The sequence below is a fragment of the Mustela nigripes genome, chromosome 12, assembly GCF_022355385.1.
Source record: "Mustela nigripes isolate SB6536 chromosome 12, MUSNIG.SB6536, whole genome shotgun sequence".
Taxonomy (NCBI): Eukaryota; Metazoa; Chordata; class Mammalia; order Carnivora; family Mustelidae; genus Mustela; species Mustela nigripes.
The window spans coordinates 57335171-57359250 of record NC_081568.1 but is presented as its reverse complement, the minus strand read 5'-3'; the positions used below and the strand labels follow the sequence as shown (position 1 = coordinate 57359250).

The following is a 24080-nucleotide window of genomic DNA, read 5'->3' as shown; positions in this document are numbered from 1 at the left end:
CACTCTGATTGTCTGAGGGATGTGGAAAACCAAAGAGCTGTTGGCTCCCATCCTCAAAGGGATAACTGGATACATTCAATCCAGTTTCATCCTACCCTGAACCACAATATTGACCAAGAGCCATCAAAACCAAAACTGAAGACACCTAGAAACGATTACTCCTCAAGAGATAAAACAACCTTAAAAAAACAAACAACAAAACAGAACAAAAAAACCCCTCGTTGAGGAACTTAAGTAGAAAGGTGACTGAGAGAGAATGACATGGGGCCAGGGAGACGCTGAACGATGGTAGTGGTGATGGGGCGGATCAGGGCCCAAGCAGGATGCCTTGTCTTGGGACAGCAAGACGGTGCACAAACCTCTTCCAGGGGTCCCTGGCTACCCTGGAAACTTGGGAGTCCTGCCTTATAAGTCACCTGGCCTAAAACAAGTGAGTTCAATTGTTGCCAGCAAGCAGGGATCCAGTGATCCAGCCGGCGGGGAGAGTATTCAAAAAGTGGAGACTTGCAGACTACCATCATGGCTGGTGGGGGTGGGGGGTTTGCTTGAAACCTTCAGGTCCTGACAATTTCCCATGCATGTGCATTTTTCCCTCCCCAAATCAGTCATTTGAATGGATTTTATCTGGTTTTGTTCCTTGCCTCCCAATCTAGAATTCTGGAAAGAAGGGAAAGCATTTTTTAGTTGGGGACTTTGCTTTTCCCTTCCCTAGCCCCCAGAAGATTTGGAGGGGCAGCAGGAATGTTGTAGAGCATTCGTGTCCCTGAAGGAACAGCCGGTTGCAATGCACGACCATCACTATAGATCTACGATTTATGAAAATAAAGCAATATGTGCCTGTTTCGGTGCCTGCCGTTTGCCTACCAATGGTGCAGTGTTCACCATTCCAGCCCTCTCGGCATTCACATTTGCCATCTTTACAGGTCCCGTGCTCAATGCAGCGGGGGTGGCACACGCGCTGGTCACAAGCTGCGCCTGTCCAGCCCTCTTCACAGCGGCAGACTCCCCCGATGCAGACGCCGTGAGTGCCACAGTCTACTGAGCACACTTCTGGAAGAAAAACAATGATTACAGCTCAACACCACAGTTGGCAAAACCCTCCACTGGAGGCCAGACCACACACATGGCCTGGGTCCCTGGAGCAGGCCCCAAGGCCCAGCAGGTGTGCCTCCTGGGGAGGCCTGTCCCTCCACTGGGCTGGGTACGAACCGTTATGTAGTTTCTAGAGCAGCGGTTTTCATAGTGGGGTCCCTCGACCAGCAGCATCGCTGTCACCTGGGGACTTGGTAGTCAATGCCAATTCTTGTGCCTTGCTTAGATCTCCTGAATAAGACGTTGTGGGAGTGGGGCTCAGAAATTGGTTTTCTCAAGTCCTCCAGGTGGGTTTGATGTGCACTCGAGGGTAAGAACCACTGTGCTAGAGCTCGCGGTCACCCCAGGTGGAGGTCAGACCCCGGCCATCCAGTTTGGCAAAGCTGTGTGGGAGGTGCCAACTGAGAACATGTATGTGCATCCTGACTCCCTGGCCAGCTATGATTTTTACCCTGTCGAGAGCTTGAACTGAACTAAGACCACTCGGGAACCCTGCAGCTCCATCCCCACGATGACGGCAAACCCACCCGTCAGCCCCCTCGGCACCTTGTGGCAATAATGTCTGCTCGGATTGTGCTGCATTTACACAGCCTCTTTCTCAAAGGAGCTCAAAGTCTTTTGTGCTTGGGGAGAAGACAGACAGACAGATATACACTCTCTGGCGTTCCAGACCTCTCACTCGAGGACAAGCACATGCCAGACATTCATCCTTACGACAGACTGCTGAGGGAGGCATGGCTCATCGTGCCAGGGGAAGAAAAACTCAATCAGGAGGGGCAGTGACTCACTCCAAGTCACACAGCATATCGGCAGCACGGTTGGGCCTTGGATCTAGGGGTCCTCCTCCCCCATCCTCTGCAGAGCTTGGCCTGGACCACCGGCATCAGCGTTGAAGCCAGAGGCAAGTGGGCTGAGAAGCCGTCTCAAAATAGCCCATTTTAACTGACTCTTTTTTTTTTCCTTTTGGAATGAAATACTCATTTCTTTCCCATTGTAGGCAAAGCCTCACATATATTCCCTTCCTGATTGCCATGGCAATCTGACAGCTGTCTCACTACCCAGAGGAAGGGGGCGGAATGATGATCGCTTGCTTGGATAGGCACTTGTCACTGTGAACAGAACCATTCTCGGGTAGGTTGGGACTGGCTTGAACTGTTGAACCGTTCCATTTTAGGGTCACTCGGGAGGTAAGACGCATACTCTTAATTTTAGGAAAATAAAGTGTACAGCGCAACTTCATTATTTTCCTGTCACTAGAGTATTGCAGTGCTCTGTAACATGTTCACACGGCACCCCGAGGGAGCCTCTTTTCTGTTTTATAGGACGTTCCATTCAGTTTGTCTGGGACTGAATTGTTCTGTTTTGTTTTCTGGTACCTTGAGGGAGTGTACATAAGAAAACCTATAATGCAAATGGAAGCATCCCTCCCGGGGCCTCTCGTCCATTTGTAGTGATGGAACAAACAAGGCACGAGGACCTGTGGTGTTTTTGTTTGTTTGTTTGTTTGTTTGTTTCCCAGGATCACAGATTCAATGACTGAGGAAGAGAGAGTAAGAAAGGCACTATGCAATTACCCTGCATTCCTTCATCCCAAGCTAAGTGTGAAGAGTAGATTCCCATCCATTTGGGCTCATAGAAGGAGCACAGGGCATGAGTGATGGGAAAAGTAAGGAGGAAACCTCTTGTCTTACCCACAGAGCAGTCGGGACCCATCCAGTTGGGATCACAGCTGCAGAGGCCTGTGTCGGGGACGTAAGTGCCGTGCCCACTGCACTGGTCTGGGCATTGGACCCTTGCCAGCTCACAGTTTAGACCACCCCAGCCAGGGCTGCAGAGGCATTCTCCATTTATGCAGACCCCATGGCTGGAGCAGGTGGGATCCAAGCAATCAACTGAAAGAAAGAGCCAAAAACAAAACAAAGAGGAAGAATATTGATCACTCATGGGGAATGGGCCACGAGATGCCAGCTTGCTGCTGAAGAAATGCATAATTCACTAACTCCTATCCCCTGGCAAGCAAACGGAGCAGCCCAAGTAATACTTACGTGGTCTTTTGAAGAACAACCTATAAAAAATTCAAGACTTTTTTTTTTATTTGCCAAAACACCGAATCTCAAACTCGAAGGGGAGGTAAGAGAAAGAGGGGCTTTCTCAAACAGACTTAGGAGTAATCAGATATAGAGGTGTGCCATTCAATGCTGAGAACCTTGTACTTAAAAAAGTTAGTACCTTCATTAAGTCATATCAGAGCTTCTGAGCCTGGGACATGAATACTTGTGATATCTCTACATGTATCCCCAAGCCCAATTATCCCTCACTATCAGAGAGGAAAAGAAGGCTCATTCTAACTCCACTAATGCTTGTCTTCAGAAGGTAACAAAGGATTACAAAGAAAACCAGTGAAACTCATAAATGAGTCACTTTCCTAATTAAATGTCACTTAGGCTAAGTCTAAAATTAGGTTTCATTTTCCGAGCACACATCTACTGCAGGCGTTAGCCAAAGAGCAGGATAGAAGAGGTGAAGCTGGGTGTGGAATTGATCCCAAGGAGTTAAGGGTCCCACACAAAATCAGGAGTGACCTGAATGGGTGAGTCTCTGGCCGTGGTGCTGACACCCTCAGACTGTGTCAGTCAGATGAGTTAATTCTGGTCACTGTCATTCTTGGCAGTTTCATGCTCAGGTTGTTTGGACATCTTAATACTCAGAGTGGATATGCATCCAGTAGGTAATAGGAAGATTCTCACTGTGGAATCAACTCAGAATGAGGAGAGTTGTGAGTTGCAAAGGTCAATTCTCAAAGACAGGACTTTTTGCATGGGAATGTGACCCCAAACTTTGGATATCCATCCAGGCTCAGAGATGGGCAAAGAGGGCTTGGTAGAGGAGGACCGACTTCCTCGGGTGTTACCAGAAGATGATGCAGTGGCGTTTGGAGAAGAAGGCACAACACACTGTGGGATCTGAATGACCAACGGTGGTCCTGCAGACGGCTCAGATACGTCTTGTGTAGCAGAGAAATAGGCAGGTCTCAACACCTTATTTAACTAAGACACACATTTTCCTTATTTTAACAGCTTGGAAATCAGGCCTCCTGGCCTCGAGTAAAGCATTTGCTTCTGCCATCATCTGGGGGCACAGCCAGCTTAAGACCACTTTAAATTCCTTTCTTGAGGTTTCTTGGACCACACTGCTGGTGTAATTGAGTCCCTCATATGCATGTGTGCCATCTTGTAGTTCCAATCCACAGAGATTTTGATTTCTCTCCCTGCCCAATGCCAAGATTGAAACATGCAAGATTTTTGGCGTCTATATAGTTCACCATGACACCGAGATGGCAACCCTTTGGGGTCCCAGCTTTTTGTAGCATAGTCTCAATTTTGTTTTCTTCTTATGGCATACAAAGTAATGATAGGTTTTAAAATTGATGATACTTTGGCTCTAAACAGGACATTGTTCAGAATTACCCATGCCACAAACTATTTCATTCCAGGGAACATTAAACTCAGGAATTTGGATTTCTTAAAAATCACAGTATTCCATGAAGTTTCCAAAAAGCACTGTGCTCTTGAGGCAACAATAAGAATTTTTAGTGTAAATAATATCTTCTTTCTCAAGAATTTTTAGTGTAAATAATATCTTCTTTCTCAAGAAGATATTATTTACGAAAACCAGCTCAAGACTATTTGAGCCTTGGGGAAACAGAAGCTGCCACTGATATAACAGAAATTTAAAAAAAAAAAAAACACTTTCAGAAAGGGGAATTTCAGTGATTTATTATTAGTTGGAGATGTTTAGGATAATGCTAGTTGCTCTGGTTGAAATCATTTTAAGGTTATATTCATTGTCTTGGGGACTATAACTTCTGATGATATGAACCCTTTTTGATACCTTCAGATTTGCTCAGGATGGTGGAGGGCATCTGGAGGTAAATGAATCGAAAGTTTCAGACACATAGAAGACATGTACAAAGAGGCCGTGCAATGCTTTGGTGTCTTTCTCATGCTCAGCAGGGGTAAAAAATATAGTAGGTGTTCAAAGTCTGCAACGAATGGCAGACTTTGCTAGAAGCCTTTGTCATTAGTGAGACAAACATCCAGGAAGAACTGACATGAAAGAAATGGTGCTAACAACTTCTTGCTTTTGGGGAGGAATGCTATGTAATTTGGGATCTGTGCAATATGAACTAATTCATTCAGAATGAGTCTTGTCCATATTTTTCTAGTAAGAGAAAATCCCAAGGTTGTAGTTTTTTCTCTGTCCCTTTTTCTAATACAGCAAAATCAAAATAGACACAAAGGAATCCCAGGTGCTATGTGTCCCCAAACTTACTCTCCACTGTAATTAGCTATTTAAAATGTTTGGTGAGGTGCCAACAGTTAGGAGCTTTCAAGAAATACATCATAATCTTTTTCTTAAAAGGATGACATAAAAAGTAATATACCCCACATCCCCCAAAAAAGAAAAAAGAAAATGTCACTTTTCTTCTAGATAAATTAGCTTTCTCTTCTCTATTTTAAATTATAATATGAAGAAAGGAGGAAAATCCACTGGGATTTATTAGCCCAGGAGTGGAATGCCATCCAAAGAATCATTTATTGTATCTAGAAATATGAGCTAACCCTTTCAGTCATACCAGTAAATATGTTACAGCAGCTGATGGAATAACTAAATCCAGACTTTAAGAAGAGCAGTTTCACGATGAATTTTAAATTTGCTTCCAATTTCATAAGATGGTCTTGTGGCCACGTCCTTAGAGTTTTTAGCAGGCAGGAGGGACTATGGCATTTTACGAAGCTTTATAAATAGAAACAGTGTTATACTTAAAAGGGGGACAGTGGCCTTTACCAGCTAAGTACCGTGTGCCTTACAACACCAGCCCCCTGGCAGCTGAAATCATTAGAACTCATTTAGTCTTGGGCCCTCTGTAGGTTTGACAAAAAAGGGTTGTGAATGCAATTTCTATCCCTAAGGATAAAAAAAGAGGTCAAGGAGTTTTACAAACAATATGTACTATAAACCCCCGAAGAACCATGAATTACATTTATGAAGTTAAATGTCATTGAAAAATGACTCAACCATGAAACTGACATGAAAACATGGCTGACTTAAACTAATATGTCAGTTCCTCGCTCATCACCTTCCCACTCCCCCAGACATCATTGAATGAAACCTCGGGAAACCGTCCTTTAATTTCTTGTGCAAATTTGTTAATAGTACAACAACGTTTATGCAGCAAAAATGGAGGATGGCGACTATTGATTTCATTGCCGTGGCCATTGCAGGTAAATTGTTTGAACGTATGACTATGATGAATATCAGAAATAAAAGAGCTAAATGGAAGAAAAAAGTGCTGATCCAGACTTTCTGATTTCATTTCCTATTTTGAAAACAGCATATGAATCACCTCGGTTCATTCTTTTTGGGTAGCAGAAATCAATAGAGGAGATTTCATCCTTTCATAATGGTCCACGTGGCTTCCTTGTGTTGCTGGATGGTTAATTCATTCGGAACATTTAAATACGACGGGTTGGGAGAGGAAGAAAGTTGAGAAGTCACTTGAAATTCTACTCATACAGATATGCGCAATCTTTACTGGAGGGAAAAAATTCTAAGACGGGCAATGTCATTGCTCTATCATTTCCTTCTCGCCAAATGATGTATGCAAAAGGTCGTTTTAACCTTTCTTGTCATATTATTGGCCTCTCCCATGTTTTCAGCAAATGCGGCTTTGCCTTCTGCAATCCATTTATCTTTGAGAACTTCAACCTTTCAAGCAGGGTTATTAAATCAGTCCTTCTTCCATCCAAACTCCCAATTTGGTTTTATGATGCAGATGGAGGGAGGCTACCTTTTATAACAGAGGAACAAATATATAAAGTGTTGAGCCAATGAAGATCTGGAGGTCAGACTTCTGGGTCCCATTAAGGGGCATTACCACTGATGTATCAGAAAAATCTTAGAAGAATAATGTCATGGAAGTGGACTCTCTTTTAGCCAGAGTTCTATAAACTATGAAATGGGAGATTTCAGAAGGGGAGCTTCGGTATGTTACTAAGGGTGAGTTACTGTCATTACTTTGTGGTAAAGGCAGTAATGATTGGTTAGGTTTTACAGAACACTGGAGATCCATAACTTAATGGGATGGGAGATCAGATATGCTCACACCTGAGAACCTCAGAGCGCCTGAGGTCCCTACTTATCAGCTTGGCATTGAGAAGCTGAGAGAGAACACAGGATATGGCGTCTAACAGTCTTTTCTTGGGGGGCATGCTGGGTGGTTCCCTCAAGCTGTTTCTCATGGGGTAGGCTGTGGGTTTCACTTTTTTCCTCAGTTTGTTGGGAGAGTTGACACTTCTTTCTCCACTGGGAGGAAAAAAGGCTGTTTGAGTTGTATGGGGATGTTTGCCTGGATGACCGATGTAGAGGATAAGTGGCTAAGCTGATAAACACAATTGAGTCAATTCAAAGGTTGGGGAGTGGACGAGGGATGGACCACACCTAGGCTCACGCCTTCCTACCAACTCTGCTTGATATTTTATGTGAAGAGAAACAACAGATGGGCAGCCAGAGACCATACTCGGGAGGTGCAGATATAGAGGGGGAAGGCTGGCAGGCAGTTTGGCGGGGTTCCCTTGCCTTATAGATCCCAACACCTTGGTACCAAATAGCTTTTCTGAAAGCACTAACCAGAGTGACTCAGACTCGTGGAAGCTGGCTATGGATCACATCGGGAGAGGAGCGTTCTCTATCTGATCACCAACTCGCATCTCTGATCACGTTTTTTCAGACTAGATTCAGCTGACTACACCCCTAACTTTTCCCCATGGGTTTCAGAGGCCACCACAATGCATGCTAAAGTGAGCTCTTCAGAATTCTCCTACTCTCTCACTACTGTGCTACACCCCCACCCTCCTCTAATTCTGTGTGACTTAGGTACCAGGATAATGTGACCTACATCGTGTCTAAATGACATGGCTGCCTTATATCGTCTTTCAAGCCTGACTGTTTTCTATTGATATTAATTTTTGCTAAAATATACGCAGACATATGTAGGTACTAGATTACCAGGGAGAGTTTCAGGGGGAAAAAAAAGCAACAACAAAAACAGCTATAGGGAAGACAGGAGATTAAGGATTCTTGGGTGGTTTTTTGTTGTTGCTGTTTTTGTTTTCTGGATAGCTTTAGTAATTCCCAAATCAGAGGATTTTAAAGAAAGCAAAGCAAAGAGGAAGGAAGATAAGAGACTGTGGAAGAAAGAAAAAAAGGAAAAGAAGGAGCAGGAAGGGAGGAGGAGGAGTTACAGGGAAAGAGCCCAAAGACAAAGGCAGAGAAAGCAGTTTAAAGAGGAAAAGTAGCTAATTAACATAAAGAATGGTAAAACAAAGCATTCCTCCCAGAACCACTCCGCAGGCTGTGTTTTCTTCAACCTTAGAAGTCTACAAAAGCCAAGGCATTTGAAGTTCTCTGTGCAAAATGTTTAAGTTTTCCTCTGCAAAATGTGGAGCCTTGGACTGGGCTCATTAGCAAAAGTCTGAGTCTACAGACGCCTCCCTCCTCTGCTGCTGCCCAGGCTGGCCCTGCAGCGCTTACCTTCCTCACAGTGCTCGCCTTTGTATCCAGCGGAGCACACACAGTTCCCATCGATGCAGGAGCCATGGCCCCCGCAGGAAGGATCGATGCACTGATTCATGGGCACGTCACACTCTGCGCCTTTCCAGCCGCTGTAGCACTGGCACGTCCCTTTAGAATATTGTCCATTCCCACTGCACAGGACAGGGCAGGCAGCTGCAAAAGCCAGAGACAGAGCACCAGGTCACAGGGGGCAGTGCCTGCAGGGATCTGTCCATCTAAGGGGGGTGGAGCCCACCTGGAATTTCAGCTTTGCTTGCAGCGTCCTAGCCTGGGGACCCTGGTGGTGGAGGGGCAGAGCCGACCTTAGAGAGACCTTAGAGAAACAGTAACCATCACGAGGACTACCACAAAAATGCTACTAATAATAGCAGCTACCACCAATGCCATTCTTGTTATGCGCCAGGCACAGCTTCAAATGTGCAATTTATTACTTAACCGTCATAAGTATTCGATGATCCTGATGGGATCCTGATGCCCATTTTACACATGACGTACAGACCAGTCAGGTGTAGATAGGTGGCCAAAGTCACAAAGCTCAGAAGACGGGGAGCCCCCTTGGAAAGCAGGTTGGCCCAACTCTCAGCTCTGCCCTTGATAAAGCTATGTGGACACAAGTGTCATTTTTAGTGGTGCAGGGGATCAGAATCCATTTTGCTGAGTATTTTATCCTCTGGTTAGTCAGCTCCTATTCTTGCCAAGTTGATGTCCATTAAAAGGAAGGGGGATTAATCTCTTTATGCCTCAGTTTTCTTATCTAGACCACAAAGGGATGACTCTGCCTACCTCCAAGCACAACATGTGTAATAAAGGATAGGCTACAAGTGCCTGGACTAATAAAAAAAGCAAGAAGGGCAGGCAGAAGACAGGAAACCTCTAGTTGTTCTTGTCTCAGCTGGGACTCTCCCGCATCCATTGATAGGAAGAAGGCTGAGAATTGGTGAGGACTGTCCAGTACGAAATTACCGATGGTTCTTACCAGTTTTGCCTCAGTTGTGCCAATTCACCCCTTTCAGAGATCAAGAATGGGATTTTAGTGGTCACCTTCAGGCTTTGGACTTTACGTTTCAGAATCAGTTTGTAAAGAACCTAAATTTCCTACTGGGTCTCTCATTTGCGGCTAAAAGCAGGATGCAACTTCCTGCTATGGCACCGGCCCTCAGGGGCCTTCAGGGATGGCCAACAGGATGTTTCAGTGACTCCCGGTCCTCCTGTGATTGGGAATGCACATGTACGTGGATGCGTCCAGCCCACGCCATGTCCCGGTCCTGTGAAGCAGTGGCCCCTCTAATCACATCACTCTGCAGTCCGACTGATGACTGGCTCATCAGTCATCCCCTGTTGTCAGGTTTCTGTCCTGTTTTTATAATAGTTGACTTTCCTTCTGTGAGTGTCTAATTTCCCAGAGCTCTAGGAAACTCCTTGAGGACAGGCCCATGTTCATCACTGTTGATTTCCTTTCAGCTCGGCATTCATCAATGTTGACATAAGTAAATATTTCTCCTATGTTCCTGATATTTAGAGATCCTCAAACAGGGAGGTTATGGGCAAGTGCTAAATGGGCATTTATGGAAGATGTGGGGAAAAAAAAACTCAGCTTCTGGAGGAGACCTCATGTTGCACACACGGTACCTTTTTCTAGGGGAAGTGCATGTTTTAACTTAATTATAAACTGACCTGACCTGAAACAAAAACATCTTAGCAGCTGACATGTGATTGAGAGATATCCTCTCTGAAAACATTTTAGAACACAAAAGTTGTGAAAATTATTTAGGGTCTAATTCTCAGTAGAATTCTTACCCTTCTTCTACCCTCTATTACCAGAGGAGAATAATGAGTTCAAAAGGGAGAACATCAAAGCCACATATTGAATTTTGGCTAGACTGTCCTTGAGAGAGTAGGGAACATGCTTTCTATCCCCAGGATACTTAATCAGAGATCTGGATAGAGTCGTTACCCATACTGATGGTCTAGGAGAGGGTAGAAGAAAACATTGAACCCATGGTGCCCAAGATCCTGGTTAGGAACTGTGCAAATATGAACAATGAGAAAAATATGAGCTTTTGCAAAGTTTTGAGAGGGCTTGATAGACAAAGGAAATTTTTTCGATGTCAGTTCCTCATGAAACATGCTAAGCTCTATGCTAGGAAATGCAAATACATGCACACGAACTACTATTCTCCCTTCCTGCACCTCTGCAGACATCGTCGAGTGATCACGATCATGGCATCTCGTCACCCAGAGCCTAGACAGAGCCTCAAAACCTCAATGACCAAGGCTGAGACCTGCAAGAAGGCAGAGTTGGCATTCGAGAGGAAACCCACTTTCCATTTCTAATTTAGGCAACATTACAGATATTTCTTCTCCTAGGAAAACTGGAGTTGGCATCATTTCTTACCCCACATCTACTCTCGCCCACTGAAATGGGAAACTAGTGAAGAGGGCAGCCATACATGCAGTGGAATGAGCTTCCAAGGGCTGTTTCTGGCTGGAGGATCCTATACTGGACAAGCTGCCATGAACAGCAGAGAAAGTTACATCAAATCACCACCACTGGACTCCCACTGCACCTCCTCGCCTCTCCAAGAGTAGAAGAGAGTAGAAAGTAGGAGCAAATAAGTACTATCATTATTAATTATAAAGTACAGTTATAATATTTTATTTATCCATATTAAAACTGTTTTTCTTCTGCATAAACTTCATGTGATGAAAAAAAAAAAAAAGGGATTGTCCGGAAGGTAAGAATGGATTTTATTTAAAACCAGGTACCTGGGAAATCAAATTTAAAATGTGACCTACTTAAATTACTCAGGGGAAAAATGGAGAATAGTGAGGTCAGAGAATTCTCCACATTCTAAATGCAGCCTTCTTTCAATATGTTTGCTGCGTGCTCACCAGGAGTGTGGTAAAAAATGCAAAACTCTGTGCTGTTCTCTGGAAAGCAGGCCACTGGATGGGCTTGGCTGATGTCACATAAAAAAGCAGAAGCAGCTAGAAGAAGAATGAATTTCTCCTGTAATCCATTGGGCACTGGGACAGAGTGCAAAAGCCAGAGGTGAGCCTTCTAGTGATCACTGTGCTGACCCACACGGAGAGCAGGAGTAACTGATTCATTCTGACATAACTCAACCCAGAGCCTCACAGTATGCTAGGCTCAGGCTGATCCTCATTAGAGAGGCTGAATGTGAAGCGCAGACCTCTCATATTCATAACTCTTCTTGTATTTTTACTATCACTAAATCTACATGATTTTTTCTGATAGGTTATAGGACAAATAACTCCTGACTCCACACACCTGCCCAAAGGTGATACAGAACAGAATTGGAAAGAGTAAGGATTTTGGTGGCAGAAAGAGCTGGGTTTAAAAGCTGATCTGTCACTTACCAGCTCTGGGATTTTGGCCAAATTATTACATTTCTCTGAGACCCAAGTTTACCTTCAAAATACTGTCTTTCAGAGTTGATGGGAGCATTAAGTGCAATTACGTGTGTAAGGACTCAAAGCAGTACCTGACACACAGTTTATAATGAACAGATGTTCCCTCTGGAAATTCCAAACTAAGTCTCCAAATTGACTGCAAGGGTTAATGAAATTAAAAATGCAGTATGTCTCAGATGTACACATGCATGTGCACACACATGTGTGCATGCTCTTTCTCTTTCTCTCTCTTTCTCTCTCTCTCTCTCTCACACACACACACACATAGAATTACCACACCACCTCCAGCACAAGATTATAAAATAACACTAATGGAAAGAACTCATCTTCTTCTTCCCCCAATTTTCTCTGGTTGTGGGTGGGAGGGGGTTCTGGAATCACATGTAGAGTGTTTTATATCTTTGCTTCTCTCTCCTCTTCCTAAGGCTTACAGGAGCAGAACACTGTGCATTCATGCTACTATTTAAAATTAATTAAAATGTTTGTACCAAGTGACTATTCTTGTTTTATTAAATCTAGTAGATGGAAACTAGATTCATGCAGAAGAAAAATAAATTACCACTACCACTAACGACGGACAAGTTAACAGGCTGATGACAGAGAGGGAGAGAGAGAGAGAGAGAGAGAATTTAGATTCACCTAAATTGTGTAAAATTCATTTATGATCAAGCTGGAGCTTTTTTTTTTTTTTTTTTTTTTTTTGCTCCCAAAGTTTTCTGTAAGGGATGAAATGAATTATCAGTGTTACTTACTAAGTGGAAAGTTACAGGACAAGCCACCCATGTCTGCTGTTTTAAGTAAAACAAGTCCCATCTATCTGGAGTTTGCAGTAGAGGAAATACCTGGAGAAGATGTAGAGATGTTGAAAAGGCTGAATCATAAGGCAAGTGAAAATATCTGCATCTTGCCAAGTCATTTATAGGCTGGGCTAGATGTACAGAGGCAATGTCAAATATTGTGCCTTTTAAAAAAAATTATTTGAAATTTGACTGAAAGCTTCTGTGGAAAAGAGACGAGAATACTTGAACCTAGTAATCTGGGTAAACTGTCAAAATCGCACTAACAATTGGTGGTCTTACTTCCAAGTTATTCAATAAATATTTGTGAATAACCTAGTATGTGCTAGTAGCTGTGTTAGGTGGTAGGAAAAAAAGTGATGTAGAAATAAAAATGCCTTAATTCTCCTGAAGCAATTGAGGATGTAATATTTGGGCTACAAAGGCAAAGCAAGCAAAGTTCAGTGTCTTTAACAACAAAATTGGTGCCCCGTTGTCTTTCCTGATTGTGGAATTAGCTTGGTTGCCAAGCATAATGTGTTAGGAAAAATAGGTTTCACTTCCTGCTAGGTCCCTGCAAATGGCAATCATCTGGTAGGCAACAAAGCTTAACATCTACTGGACAGTGTATTCAAAAATAAATTCCAGAGTGATGTCACCAAGATGGTGGCACTTCCCTGACTTTGTTCTCTTTACAAGAAGAATAACTAACAACAATTCATGAATAAGATAGAAGTGAGAGAATCTGAGAACAAGGTGGGTAAGGCTGAAGACCCTCCTGCTGCTCAGAGACAGACAACAGTACAACCTGACATGAGCGGCTTCCTTCGACTGCAGTGCCTCCCCCCATGCTGTGGCAGCACCACGTGGGGACATCTCCCTGAGCCTTCAGGGAAAAAAGAATCCTGGAAGTACAACCAGCCCCATTCCCCACCATTGTGAGTGGCTATGTGGGAATCCCCTACTCTGATCTCAAGGGAATCACAGGGGATTGCAGGGGAATCCAACCACTGGGGACTGCAGGAGTATTCCAACCACTGGGAATCTGACTGCGAGGGAGAATGGGGAGGGGCTTGCCCCAACTAGCGCATGGATCCTGGCAGACCAAGTTCATACCTACACAGCCCAAAGGGTATCCCAACCAACAGTTTTGCTCATCTGCAGAACAAAGGTGGGGGTGTACTCTGACCACAGGACTTGGTGGTGTGCAGACTTGGCTGATATGGATCTTTAAATGAGGATTTTGTGGGCTCTAGAACCTAGTTTGCCCATATTCAAGCAAGGATCTAAATCACAGCCCTACCCATGGTGGAGAGGGTCTTCCAGCGCCATCTGACCAGAAGGGCTGGTGACAACTCCTGGAAGCAGTGTAGCCCAATGGTGCTTGAGTTAAAAGGCAGAGAGGAAGAGCTGATTGCCCCTGAAGCAAAGCTAGTACCAGGCATGGAAGGTTTCTGTGCTATGCACAGGTAGAGGAATTAATTCACAGTGAAGGCTGAAGGCAGCTCTCAGGCCCTTCCAGCTAGAGAGACTGTTTGGAAATCAAGAGTAGCCTGGAGCAGTCCTTCCCCCTCCCACCCAGGCAAGGGGGCTGAGAGATAGCCCCACACACTGTGGAGTGTGACCTTTGGCCCTACATATTAGGACTGTCAAAAAACCATGAAAACTGCTTGGTCCGGTGGTGCTAGAGCTGAGAATAAGGGCAGGCAGAGCCAACAGTTTGCAGAGCAAAGCCAGTAGACCTGTTTGGCCCTGGAGCTTGGAGTACAAGTCAGTGTGCATTAAGACAACAAAAGAGTTTTACTGGTTTTAGAGCAGCTTCCCCCACAGTGCCGTGGCAGGGAATCTAATTTGTAGCCCTGCTCATTGCTGAGTATAGCCTTCAGCCGGTCTGACCAAGGAACCTGACCAGAGCACATGGGGAAGCTACATAGCCCATTCAACAACCCTACATACAGTGGCATTTAAAGAGAGAGCAGAGCCTGTGGTTTCCTTTGTCTGGAAAGCAAAATGAGTAGTTTCATATGACCAGAGAATTCAGTGAATACCCTGGCCTGATTTAAACTCCCAAACAATAAACTGTACAAACCTTGGGTCTTGGCCTGATGCCCTGACTAATTCATAGTCCACCTATTACTGACTATAACATCTAGTCCTGACCATTTATTAAGCCGGACCAGAGAATCCAGGAAACCACGGAGCCTATCCGATAGCTTCCCCTGGGTAGGGAACCAAGCCAGTAGTCATATTCAACTGTTTTCAGCCTTATCCTTAGGGCTCGAACAGTTGTCTTGCCCCCAAACAGACCATAATAGCAGGCCCCACCTGCCCAAGGACATTACCACTAGACACATCCAGAAAGCCAAAATGAGCTGATTGTGGAGAAGCTGTATTTTCCAAAGCAAATCTATAAAATCTGGAAGAGTCCCCCCATTACTCAAATATGCAGATAACAGCATAAAGAATCAAGAACCACAAAAGAATCAGGTAAGTATGACACTACTGAAGGAAACTCTAAAATTCCAATAACTGACCCTAGAGAAATGGAGATGTATGAACTGTCAGACAATGAACTCAAAATAATTCTCTTAAGGAAGTTCAGTGAACTACAAGAAAACACAACCAAGTGAAAGTAGGAAAATGATGCATGAAGAAAATGAGAAGTTTGCAAGGAAATAGAAACCATGAAAAAAAGTCCTCAAGTTGAAAAATATACTAACTAAATATACTAGAATTCAGTAAAGAATTTCAAAAGTGGTAGATTCTTTCAAAAGAAAGAATCTGTGAGCTGGAGGATAGAACAATGGAATCACCCAGGTGGTGGGGCAAAAAGAAAAGAATGAAAGAGTGAAGAAAGCCTATAGGAATTATAGGACATATGAAAAGAAATAATATTCACATTATGGGAATTCAAGAAGGCGAGAAAAAGAAGACAAAATATACTTAAAGCAATAATAGCTGAAAACTTCCCAAACCTAGGGAGAGAAATGGACATCCAGATCCACGAGACCAAAAGAACCACAAATAGGCTGAACTCAAATAGGGCTACACTGTGACATATTAACTAAATTGTCAAACATCAAAGACAAAGAAAGAATTTTAAGAGCATCAAGAGAAAAGATCGAAGTTATATACAAGGGAATACCCATAGGACAATCAACTGATGTTTCAACAGAAAATTTTCAGGCCAGGAGAAAATGGGAGGGCATATTCCAAACATTGAATACAACTAAATGTCAACCAAGATTTCTATACCCGTTGAAGTTATTCTTCAGAAACACAATGGAGGGATGATGACCTACCCAAATAAACAAAAGCTGAGAGAGTTCATGATCACCAGGCCTTCATTACAAAAAATGCTAAAGAGGGGCGCCTGGGTGGCTCAGTGGGTTAAAGCCCTGCCTTCGGCTCAGGTCATGATCCCAGAGTCCTGGGATCGAGCCCCACATCAGGCTCTCGGCTCCGCTAAGAGCTTGCTTCCTCCTCTCTGCCTGCCTTTCTGCCTGCCTCTCTGCCTACTTGTGATCTCTATCTGTCAAATAAATAAATAAAATCTTTAAAAAAAATGCTAAAGAAGTTTCGTGAGTGAAAGTGAAAGAATGCTAATGAACAGCATAAAAACATGAAAAGGTAGTGTAAATCTCACTGGTAATGGTAAATATATAGTTAGATTCTTCAATATGGGAACTAACTTACAACTAACTTACAGCACTAGCTCTAGTTCTAAGTAATACAATATTAAAAAAACACGGAAACTCTAATAGCAATAATCTAAAATGTGAGTGGGGAAAGTGTAAAATATAGGAATTCTACTGAAATTAAGTTGTTATCAGTTTAAAAGACGGTGTCATAAGTTTGAAATATTTTATGTAAATCGCACAGTAACCACAAAAGAAAATCCTGTAGTAATTACACAAAAGATACAATAAAGAAATCTGAGTATACTGATGTCAAAAGACAACAGAACACACAAAAAAGACAGCAGGATAAGAAATAAGAGACAATGGCTCTACAAAACAACCAGAAAACAATTAGCAAAACAGCAATAGTGTTTACTTATAGATAATTATTTTAAAGTAAATGATTAATATTTCCAATCAAAATACAAAGAGTGGCTGAATGGATAAAAAGACATGAGCCAAAATATGCTACCTAAGAGTCTGGTGTTAGCCTCAAAGACACAGAGAGTGAAGAGATGGAAAAAAAGACATTTCAAATACACGGTAACAACAACTGTAACAACAACAAAAGAGAGTAACTATACTAATATCAGACAAAAGAGACTTTAAAAATGATAAAAAAGAAACAAGGAAAGTCATTATATAATGGGGTCAATATATCAATAAGAGAAAAATAATTGTAAATATTTATGTTTCTGACACTGGAGCACCTAAATATATAAAGCAAAAACTAACAGAGCTAAAAGGAGAAATAAACAGTAATACAGTAATAGTTGGGGATTTCAATACTCCATGCTCAACAATGGATAGATCATCCAGACAGAGAATCGATAAGGAAATAGCTGATTTGAACAACACTATGATCAAATGGACCTCATAGACATATACAGAACCTTCTGCTCAATAACAGCAGCATATACATTCTTCTGAAGTGCACATAGAACATTTTCTAGGATAGACCATATGTGAGGCCACAAAACAAGTCTTAGAAAAATCAAGATTAGAATTATACCAAGTAACTTCTTAGACCACAGTGGCATGAAAATAGAAATCAATAGCAAAGGGAAAACTTGAAAATTCACAAATACATGGAAATTAAAAAAACATCCTCCTGAAAAAACAATTGATCAAAGAAGAAATTTAAGGGGCAAAGGATTTCTTGAGACACATGAATATAGAAATACAACACACCAGAACTTATGGGATGCAGCAAAAGCAGTTCTAAGTGGGACGTTTACAGCAATACATGCCTACATTATGAAGGAAAAAGAGCTGGCTGGCTCAGTGGGGTGAGCCTCTGCCTTCAGCTCAGGTCATGGTCTCAGGGTCCTGGGATTGAGCCCTGCATCATCGGGCTCTCTGATGAGCAGGGAGCCTGCTTTCTCCTTTCTCTCTGCCTGCCTCTTCGCCTACTTGTGATCTCTCTCTGTCAAATAAATAAAATCTTTAAAAGAAAAAAAAAAAAGAAGCAAAAAGAGTCCAAATAATCAACATAGCTCTATGCTTTAAGGAACTAGACAATAAAAAAACTAAGCCCAATGTTAGCAGAAGAAAAGAAATCATATGGATTAGAACAGAAATAAATGAAATAGAGAACAGAAAAACAATAGGGAAGATGAACCAAATTAAGAGTTGGTTCTTTGAAAAGATAGATAAAATTGACAAACCCTTAGCTAGGCTAGCCAAGAAGAAGAAAAGAAAAAGGATCCAAATCAACAAATTTAAAAACAAAAAAAGGAAAAACTACAACTGATAATATAGAAATACAAAAGATCAGAGAAGGCTACTATGAACAACTATTTACCAACAAACTGTGCAACATAGAAGAGGTGGAAAAGTTCTTTGAAAATCTGAATAAACAAATTATCAGTAAGGAGACTGAGTTAGCAATAAAAAAATCTCCCAGTGAAAAAAGCCCAGAATCAGGTGGCTTCATTGGTGAATTTTACCAAACATTTAAATTAGAATTAACACCAATCTTTCTCAAACTCTTCCAAAAAATCCCAACTGGAGATTTCCTGCTTGGGAAACTGAGAGTAGCCTGGAGTGGCCCCTGATCTTCCCACCCATGCAAGGGGGCTGAGAATCCATTTTATGAGGCTAGCATTGTTTAATACCTGAACCAGAAAATAACCCTACTAGAAAATAACACTACAGGCCAGTATCCCTAATAAATATAGATGCAAAGCTCTCACCAAAATACTAGCAAACTGAATTTAGCAGTACATTAAAAGGATCATTCACCATGATCAAGTGGGATTTATCCCTGGGATGCAAGGATGGCTCACATACATCAACCAATTAATGTGACACATTATGTTAATAAAAAGAAACAAAATAATACCATCTCAATAGACACAGAAAAACAGCATTTGACAAAATTCATCACCCACTCATGATTAAAAACTCTTAACAAATTAGGCAAAGAAGGAACATATCTCAACATAATAAAGGCCACATATGATGAGCCTACAGCTAACATCATAGTCAATGGTGAACGGTTGAAAGATTTTCCTCTAAGATCAGGAATAAAACAAAGGTGTCCACGCTCATTAATCCTATTCAAAAAATTATTAGAAGTACCAGCAGGAACAATCAGGCAAGAAAAAGAAATAAAAAGCACTGGAATTGGAAAGGAAGAAGTAAAATTTTCTCTATTTGCAGATGACATGATTTTATACAGAGGAAAATCTTAAATTATTCAACCAGAAAACTTAGATCTAATTGAAGAATTCCATAAAGTTGCAAGATACAAAATTAACATATAAAAATCAGTAGTATTCCTATATACTAATAACAAATTTTTTGAAAAAGAAAGAAACTAATGCCATTTACAATAGTATCAAAAACAAGAAAATACTTAGGAATAAATTTAACTAAGGAGGAGAAAGAGCTCTATTCTGAAAACTACAAGACATGATGAAAGAAATAAAAAAAGACACAAATAAATAGAAAGATATCCTGTACTTATGGATTGGAAAAATTAGTATTGTTAAAATGTCAGTATTACACAAGTCATCTATAGATTCAATGCAGTTTATAAAAATTTGTGGTGTATAAATGATGAATCCTGGAACACTGAAAAATAAAATAAAATTTAAAAAATTCCAATGGCATTTTGGTTCACATAAGACCACAAATAGAAAAAGAAATCCCAAGAAAGAACAAAGCAGGAGATACAACACTTCTTGAGTTCAAGCTATACTATAAAGTTATAGTCATCAAAACAGTATGGTCCTGGCATAAAAGCAGACACATAGACCAAGAGAAAGAACTGAGAATCCTAAAATAAACCCAAGCATATATGGTCAACTAATATTTAGGAAGGGAGCCAAGGGCATTTACTGGAGAAAAGATGGCTTCCGCAATAAACAGAGCTGGGAAAATTGGATATTCACATGTAAAAGAATGAAACTGGACCTCTCTTTTACATCACTCCCAAAAATTAACTCAAAATAGGTTAAAGACTTAAATATAAGACCTTAAATTATGAAACCCCTAGGAGAAAACATAAGAACAAAGCTCCTTAACATCCATCTTGCTAATGATTTTTTCAGCTATGACACCTTAAGTAGAAGCAACAAAATAAAAAGAAACAAGTGGGACTTCATCAAGCTAAAAAGCTTCTCCATAGCAAAAGAAACCATCAACACTGAAAGACAACCACCAGAATAGGGAGAAAAAAAAAAAAAAACAAAATTGCAAACCCCATGTATCTGGTAAGGGGTTAATATCCAAAACATGTAAGAAAGTCATACAACTCAACAGCAAAACAAACAAAAACAAAGCAAATAACCCTATTTAAAAATGGGCAAAGGAACTGAATAGGCATTCCTTCAAAAAAGATATATGAAAGGCCAATGGGTACATGAAAAGATGTTCAACATCACCAGCCCTTAAGGGAAGTGAAAATTAAAACCACAATGAGGTCTCACCTCACGCCTGTTAGAATGGCCATCATTAAAACATGCTGGCAAGAATGTGGAGAAAAGGGAACATGTGGTCACTGTTGGTGGGATTGTAAATTGGTACAGCTACTGAAGAGAAGAGTATAGGGATCCTCAAAAAATAGAACCACCATGAACTAGGAGTTCCACTTCTGGGAATATGCCCAAAGCAAACAAAACCACCAACTAACTCAAAAAGATATCTGCACCCACCTATTCACAGGAGCATTGTCTATAACCACTAAGACACAGGGACAGTCTGAATGTTCACTGATGAATAAATGAATGAATAAAGAAGGTACAGAATATGTACACAATGGAATATTCACCAGCCATAAAAAAATGAGGACATCCTATTTGCAACAATATGGATGCAACTTGAAGACACTATGCTAAATGAAATGTCAGATGGAGAAAGACAAAAGTGATCTCACCTACATGGGGAATCTGAAAGTAGCACAACAACAAACCAAACTCATGGAAAAAAAAAGATCAGACTTGTGGTTACTACATGTGGGGGTGGGTGGGGGAGGGGAATTGGGGAAGGTGGTCAAAAGGGACAAACTTTCAGTTGTAAGATAAAAAAGTACTGCGACTATAATGTACAGGATGAGGACTGTAGCCAACACTGCTGTCCGATATATAGGACAGTAGTGAAGAGAGTGAAATCCCAAGAGTTCTCATCACAAGGAGAGAAATTTTTTTTCCTGTTTTCTTTTATCTTTCTTTTCTTTTTATGAGAAAGACATCTATATGAGAAGATACGGTAGGTGACACTATGGTAATCATTTCACAATCTATATAAATCAAACCGTCGTGCTGTATGCCTTAAACATAATACAGTGATGTACGTTAATTATTTCTCAGTAAAAATGGAAAAAATTCCGCACAGATTAAAGATCTAAATAGAAGAAAAAGTGACAAAAGAATTAGAAAAAATACTGAAGACTAATTTTATTTTCTTGGGAGGAGGATATGTAAGAAAGACAAACTCTCCAGTTTGAGAAGGATAAGAAGATCGGGTTTGATTACATAAAATTTACATCTTCTATACTACAAAGAATGCCCTAAACAAAATTAAGGGATGAACAACCCCAGGAAGACATATTTTTAACACATTTTAGAGAATAAAGTTTGATATCTGAAATACACAAAGAGCTCCTACAAATTGGTTAAGAAGTGATGGATGAATGAAAACCCAGGCAAAGAACATACAAATAGAAATATAAACTGCAGAAAGAAGTATGAGAAGACACATAGCTTCACTCGCAATTAATTAAGTATAGATAAAATAATGAGAAGAAATAATCCTTGGCTTATTAGATCGGGGGAAAAAACAGTCAAGAGACTGATAACCACCAATACTGCAGTGGCTGAGGTGAAATGGGGCTCTGTCAAACACAGCTGGTGGGGGGGTGGTGTGCAGAAATGCAAACTATTTCTCCCGGTGCTGGAGATAATCTGTCACTGGAGAGCTCCATGGCTCATTGTGCCCAACTGAGAAGCCTGCTGACCTCCATGCCTCAGTTTTCTCTCCCTAGTAAATGGGCAGGGCGATAAAGGGCTGTTCGTGTAGGAAGAGTGAGGACAGTGGAAAACAGAAGTAAGGGACAATTATAAAAGTACGAACGCAAAGATCTCGAGCCATTCCAATCATCATGGTCACCTCTAACCTGAACAGCACCCCCCACTTCCTGCCTAGAACATTCCGATGCTAGTTGGTCTCGGTGGGGGCAAGACCTGGCAGGACCCGCAAGAAGAGAAGGAGAAAGCAGAGGGCACTTCTGACAGACAGGGGCAGACTCTCTGGCTCAGAGGGCCAAAGTTCAGGTGCACCAACTTCCTCATTCCTGTTCTGTCAAATGGCACATTAATAAGCAGGAAAGCGATTCAGGGAAGAATTTCCAGAAGGACAAAAAACTCATCAGGTGTGTCAGATCTCTGACATTCAGGAGCCATGTGGGGAAAGACGCACACGCTGACTTAAGCACGAAAGTATGGATGCTTTAATTAATCCGGGGTGAATTTAATTGCTTTAGTTAAGTGGAAATCGGGTTAAAAATGATGCAGAGCATGCTGGGGTGTGTTAAAAACATGACATATGAGTTGGATGAATCGATAAATTAAAAGTGCACAGATGTTTTAATTAAACCCAGGGAAGTTAACGAAGATCGCAAGAGACTTTTAAGCCTATGATTAATTCAATTCATTTAAAATACCTGTAGAGATACGGGGAGGCCTCCATTTTGAGAGTTATAAAAGTTCTCAATCGGTAAGTGCTTAAGCTGTTCTTAAGAGACGTCTAAGTTTTTGTGCGTGTGTGCGTGTGCGACTGAACAACATTAATTACATAATTAATATTTAAATTCTTCACAATACACAGTAAACCTTTCTGCAGCTCAAGTCCAGAAATGAGGTAGCTTTTCACTTATTGTGGTTCAAGCAATGAGAGGTGTTCACAGATTACTCGTGTCTTGTTATCTATAAGCACGGAAGCTTCCAGAAGACCTAAAGGGTCTATTTATTTACTGCTCTCTCCCCAGCCAGTAGAGCAGTTCCTCGTAGAGCATAGGCTTCGGAGTTAGCCTGAATTTCCCTTCATTTTTACTTGCTGTGTGACAATAGATGCTATTTTCAGCCTTGATTTCCTTATTTTTAAAGTGCGACAAGAATTCAGGAGTACCTACCTCATTGTGTTTTTAAGCAAGTGAAATGAAATAGTATCTATAAAGTGCTATGTACAGTGCCTGGCAAATCATTAGAAATCTATAGATGGATTTTATTATCATTTTTTATTAGGAGAAAATTATTCTGACTCATCCCATTATAAAGGTAAAGCACCCTCTTGCACATCACTCATCCCAGTCAATTTCTTCTCTCAACACTGGTTTATTTACAAATACAGAAGTTTTTCCTAAAATTCAACTACTTATACTCTGTGCGTCATATCGATAGCAAGTTCCCCCAGGGTTAGGCACTCTGCTTCCTAAGACTGCTTTGCAACTTACCTAGTCGCTTAAAACAGGGGAAAAAACCACAAAAAACCTTTCTAGTCTCGAAAGCAATTTGGCTGGGGGAGGGCTGACTGATTTAAGCCCTGAGAAGTGATTTGTTTGGTAACACAGCAAGCACGGGAAACGCCAACAGCCAGTTTTGGCGGTGGCGGGCATGGGCTCACAGGAGGCCACTAAATAATGGACCCTGTGACTTTCGTGTGCTGGAGGTGTGGTTCCTTTGTGAGCCGGGGAGCCAGGGCGGGGGTCAAAGTGATGTTGCTGCTTCTGGTCACAACTCTCTTTGGGGAGTCGCGGCAGAGTTCAAGGGCAACGTTATCTAGACTCAGACCCGAATGGCACAAGAGTCTTCTGGGTATCCTCTAAGAGTGCAGATTCTGATTCAGAAGGGCTGGAATCAGAAGATGATTCTGACTCATCGGGCCCGAGGATTTGGATATTTAGCAAGCTCCCCAGGCTGAGGCTAGGACCCCAGACCTACTGACTGACTCAGAAACTCTG

At 41.7% G+C, this 24080-nt stretch overlaps 1 protein-coding gene across 1 annotated transcript in view; it reads right to left on the bottom strand.

Moving 5' to 3' along the window:
• The window catches only part of TENM2 (teneurin transmembrane protein 2), a 479009-nt gene that overhangs the window by 141254 nt on the left and 313675 nt on the right, over positions 1-24080 (bottom strand). The window contains exons 10-12 of the mRNA XM_059416332.1: positions 8686-8880; positions 2784-2984; positions 865-1050 (exon numbers count right to left, since the gene is read on the bottom strand). Of these exons, the coding sequence (XP_059272315.1) occupies positions 865-1050; positions 2784-2984; positions 8686-8880 (582 nt within the window). The remainder of the gene's footprint in view (positions 1-864; positions 1051-2783; positions 2985-8685; positions 8881-24080) is intronic.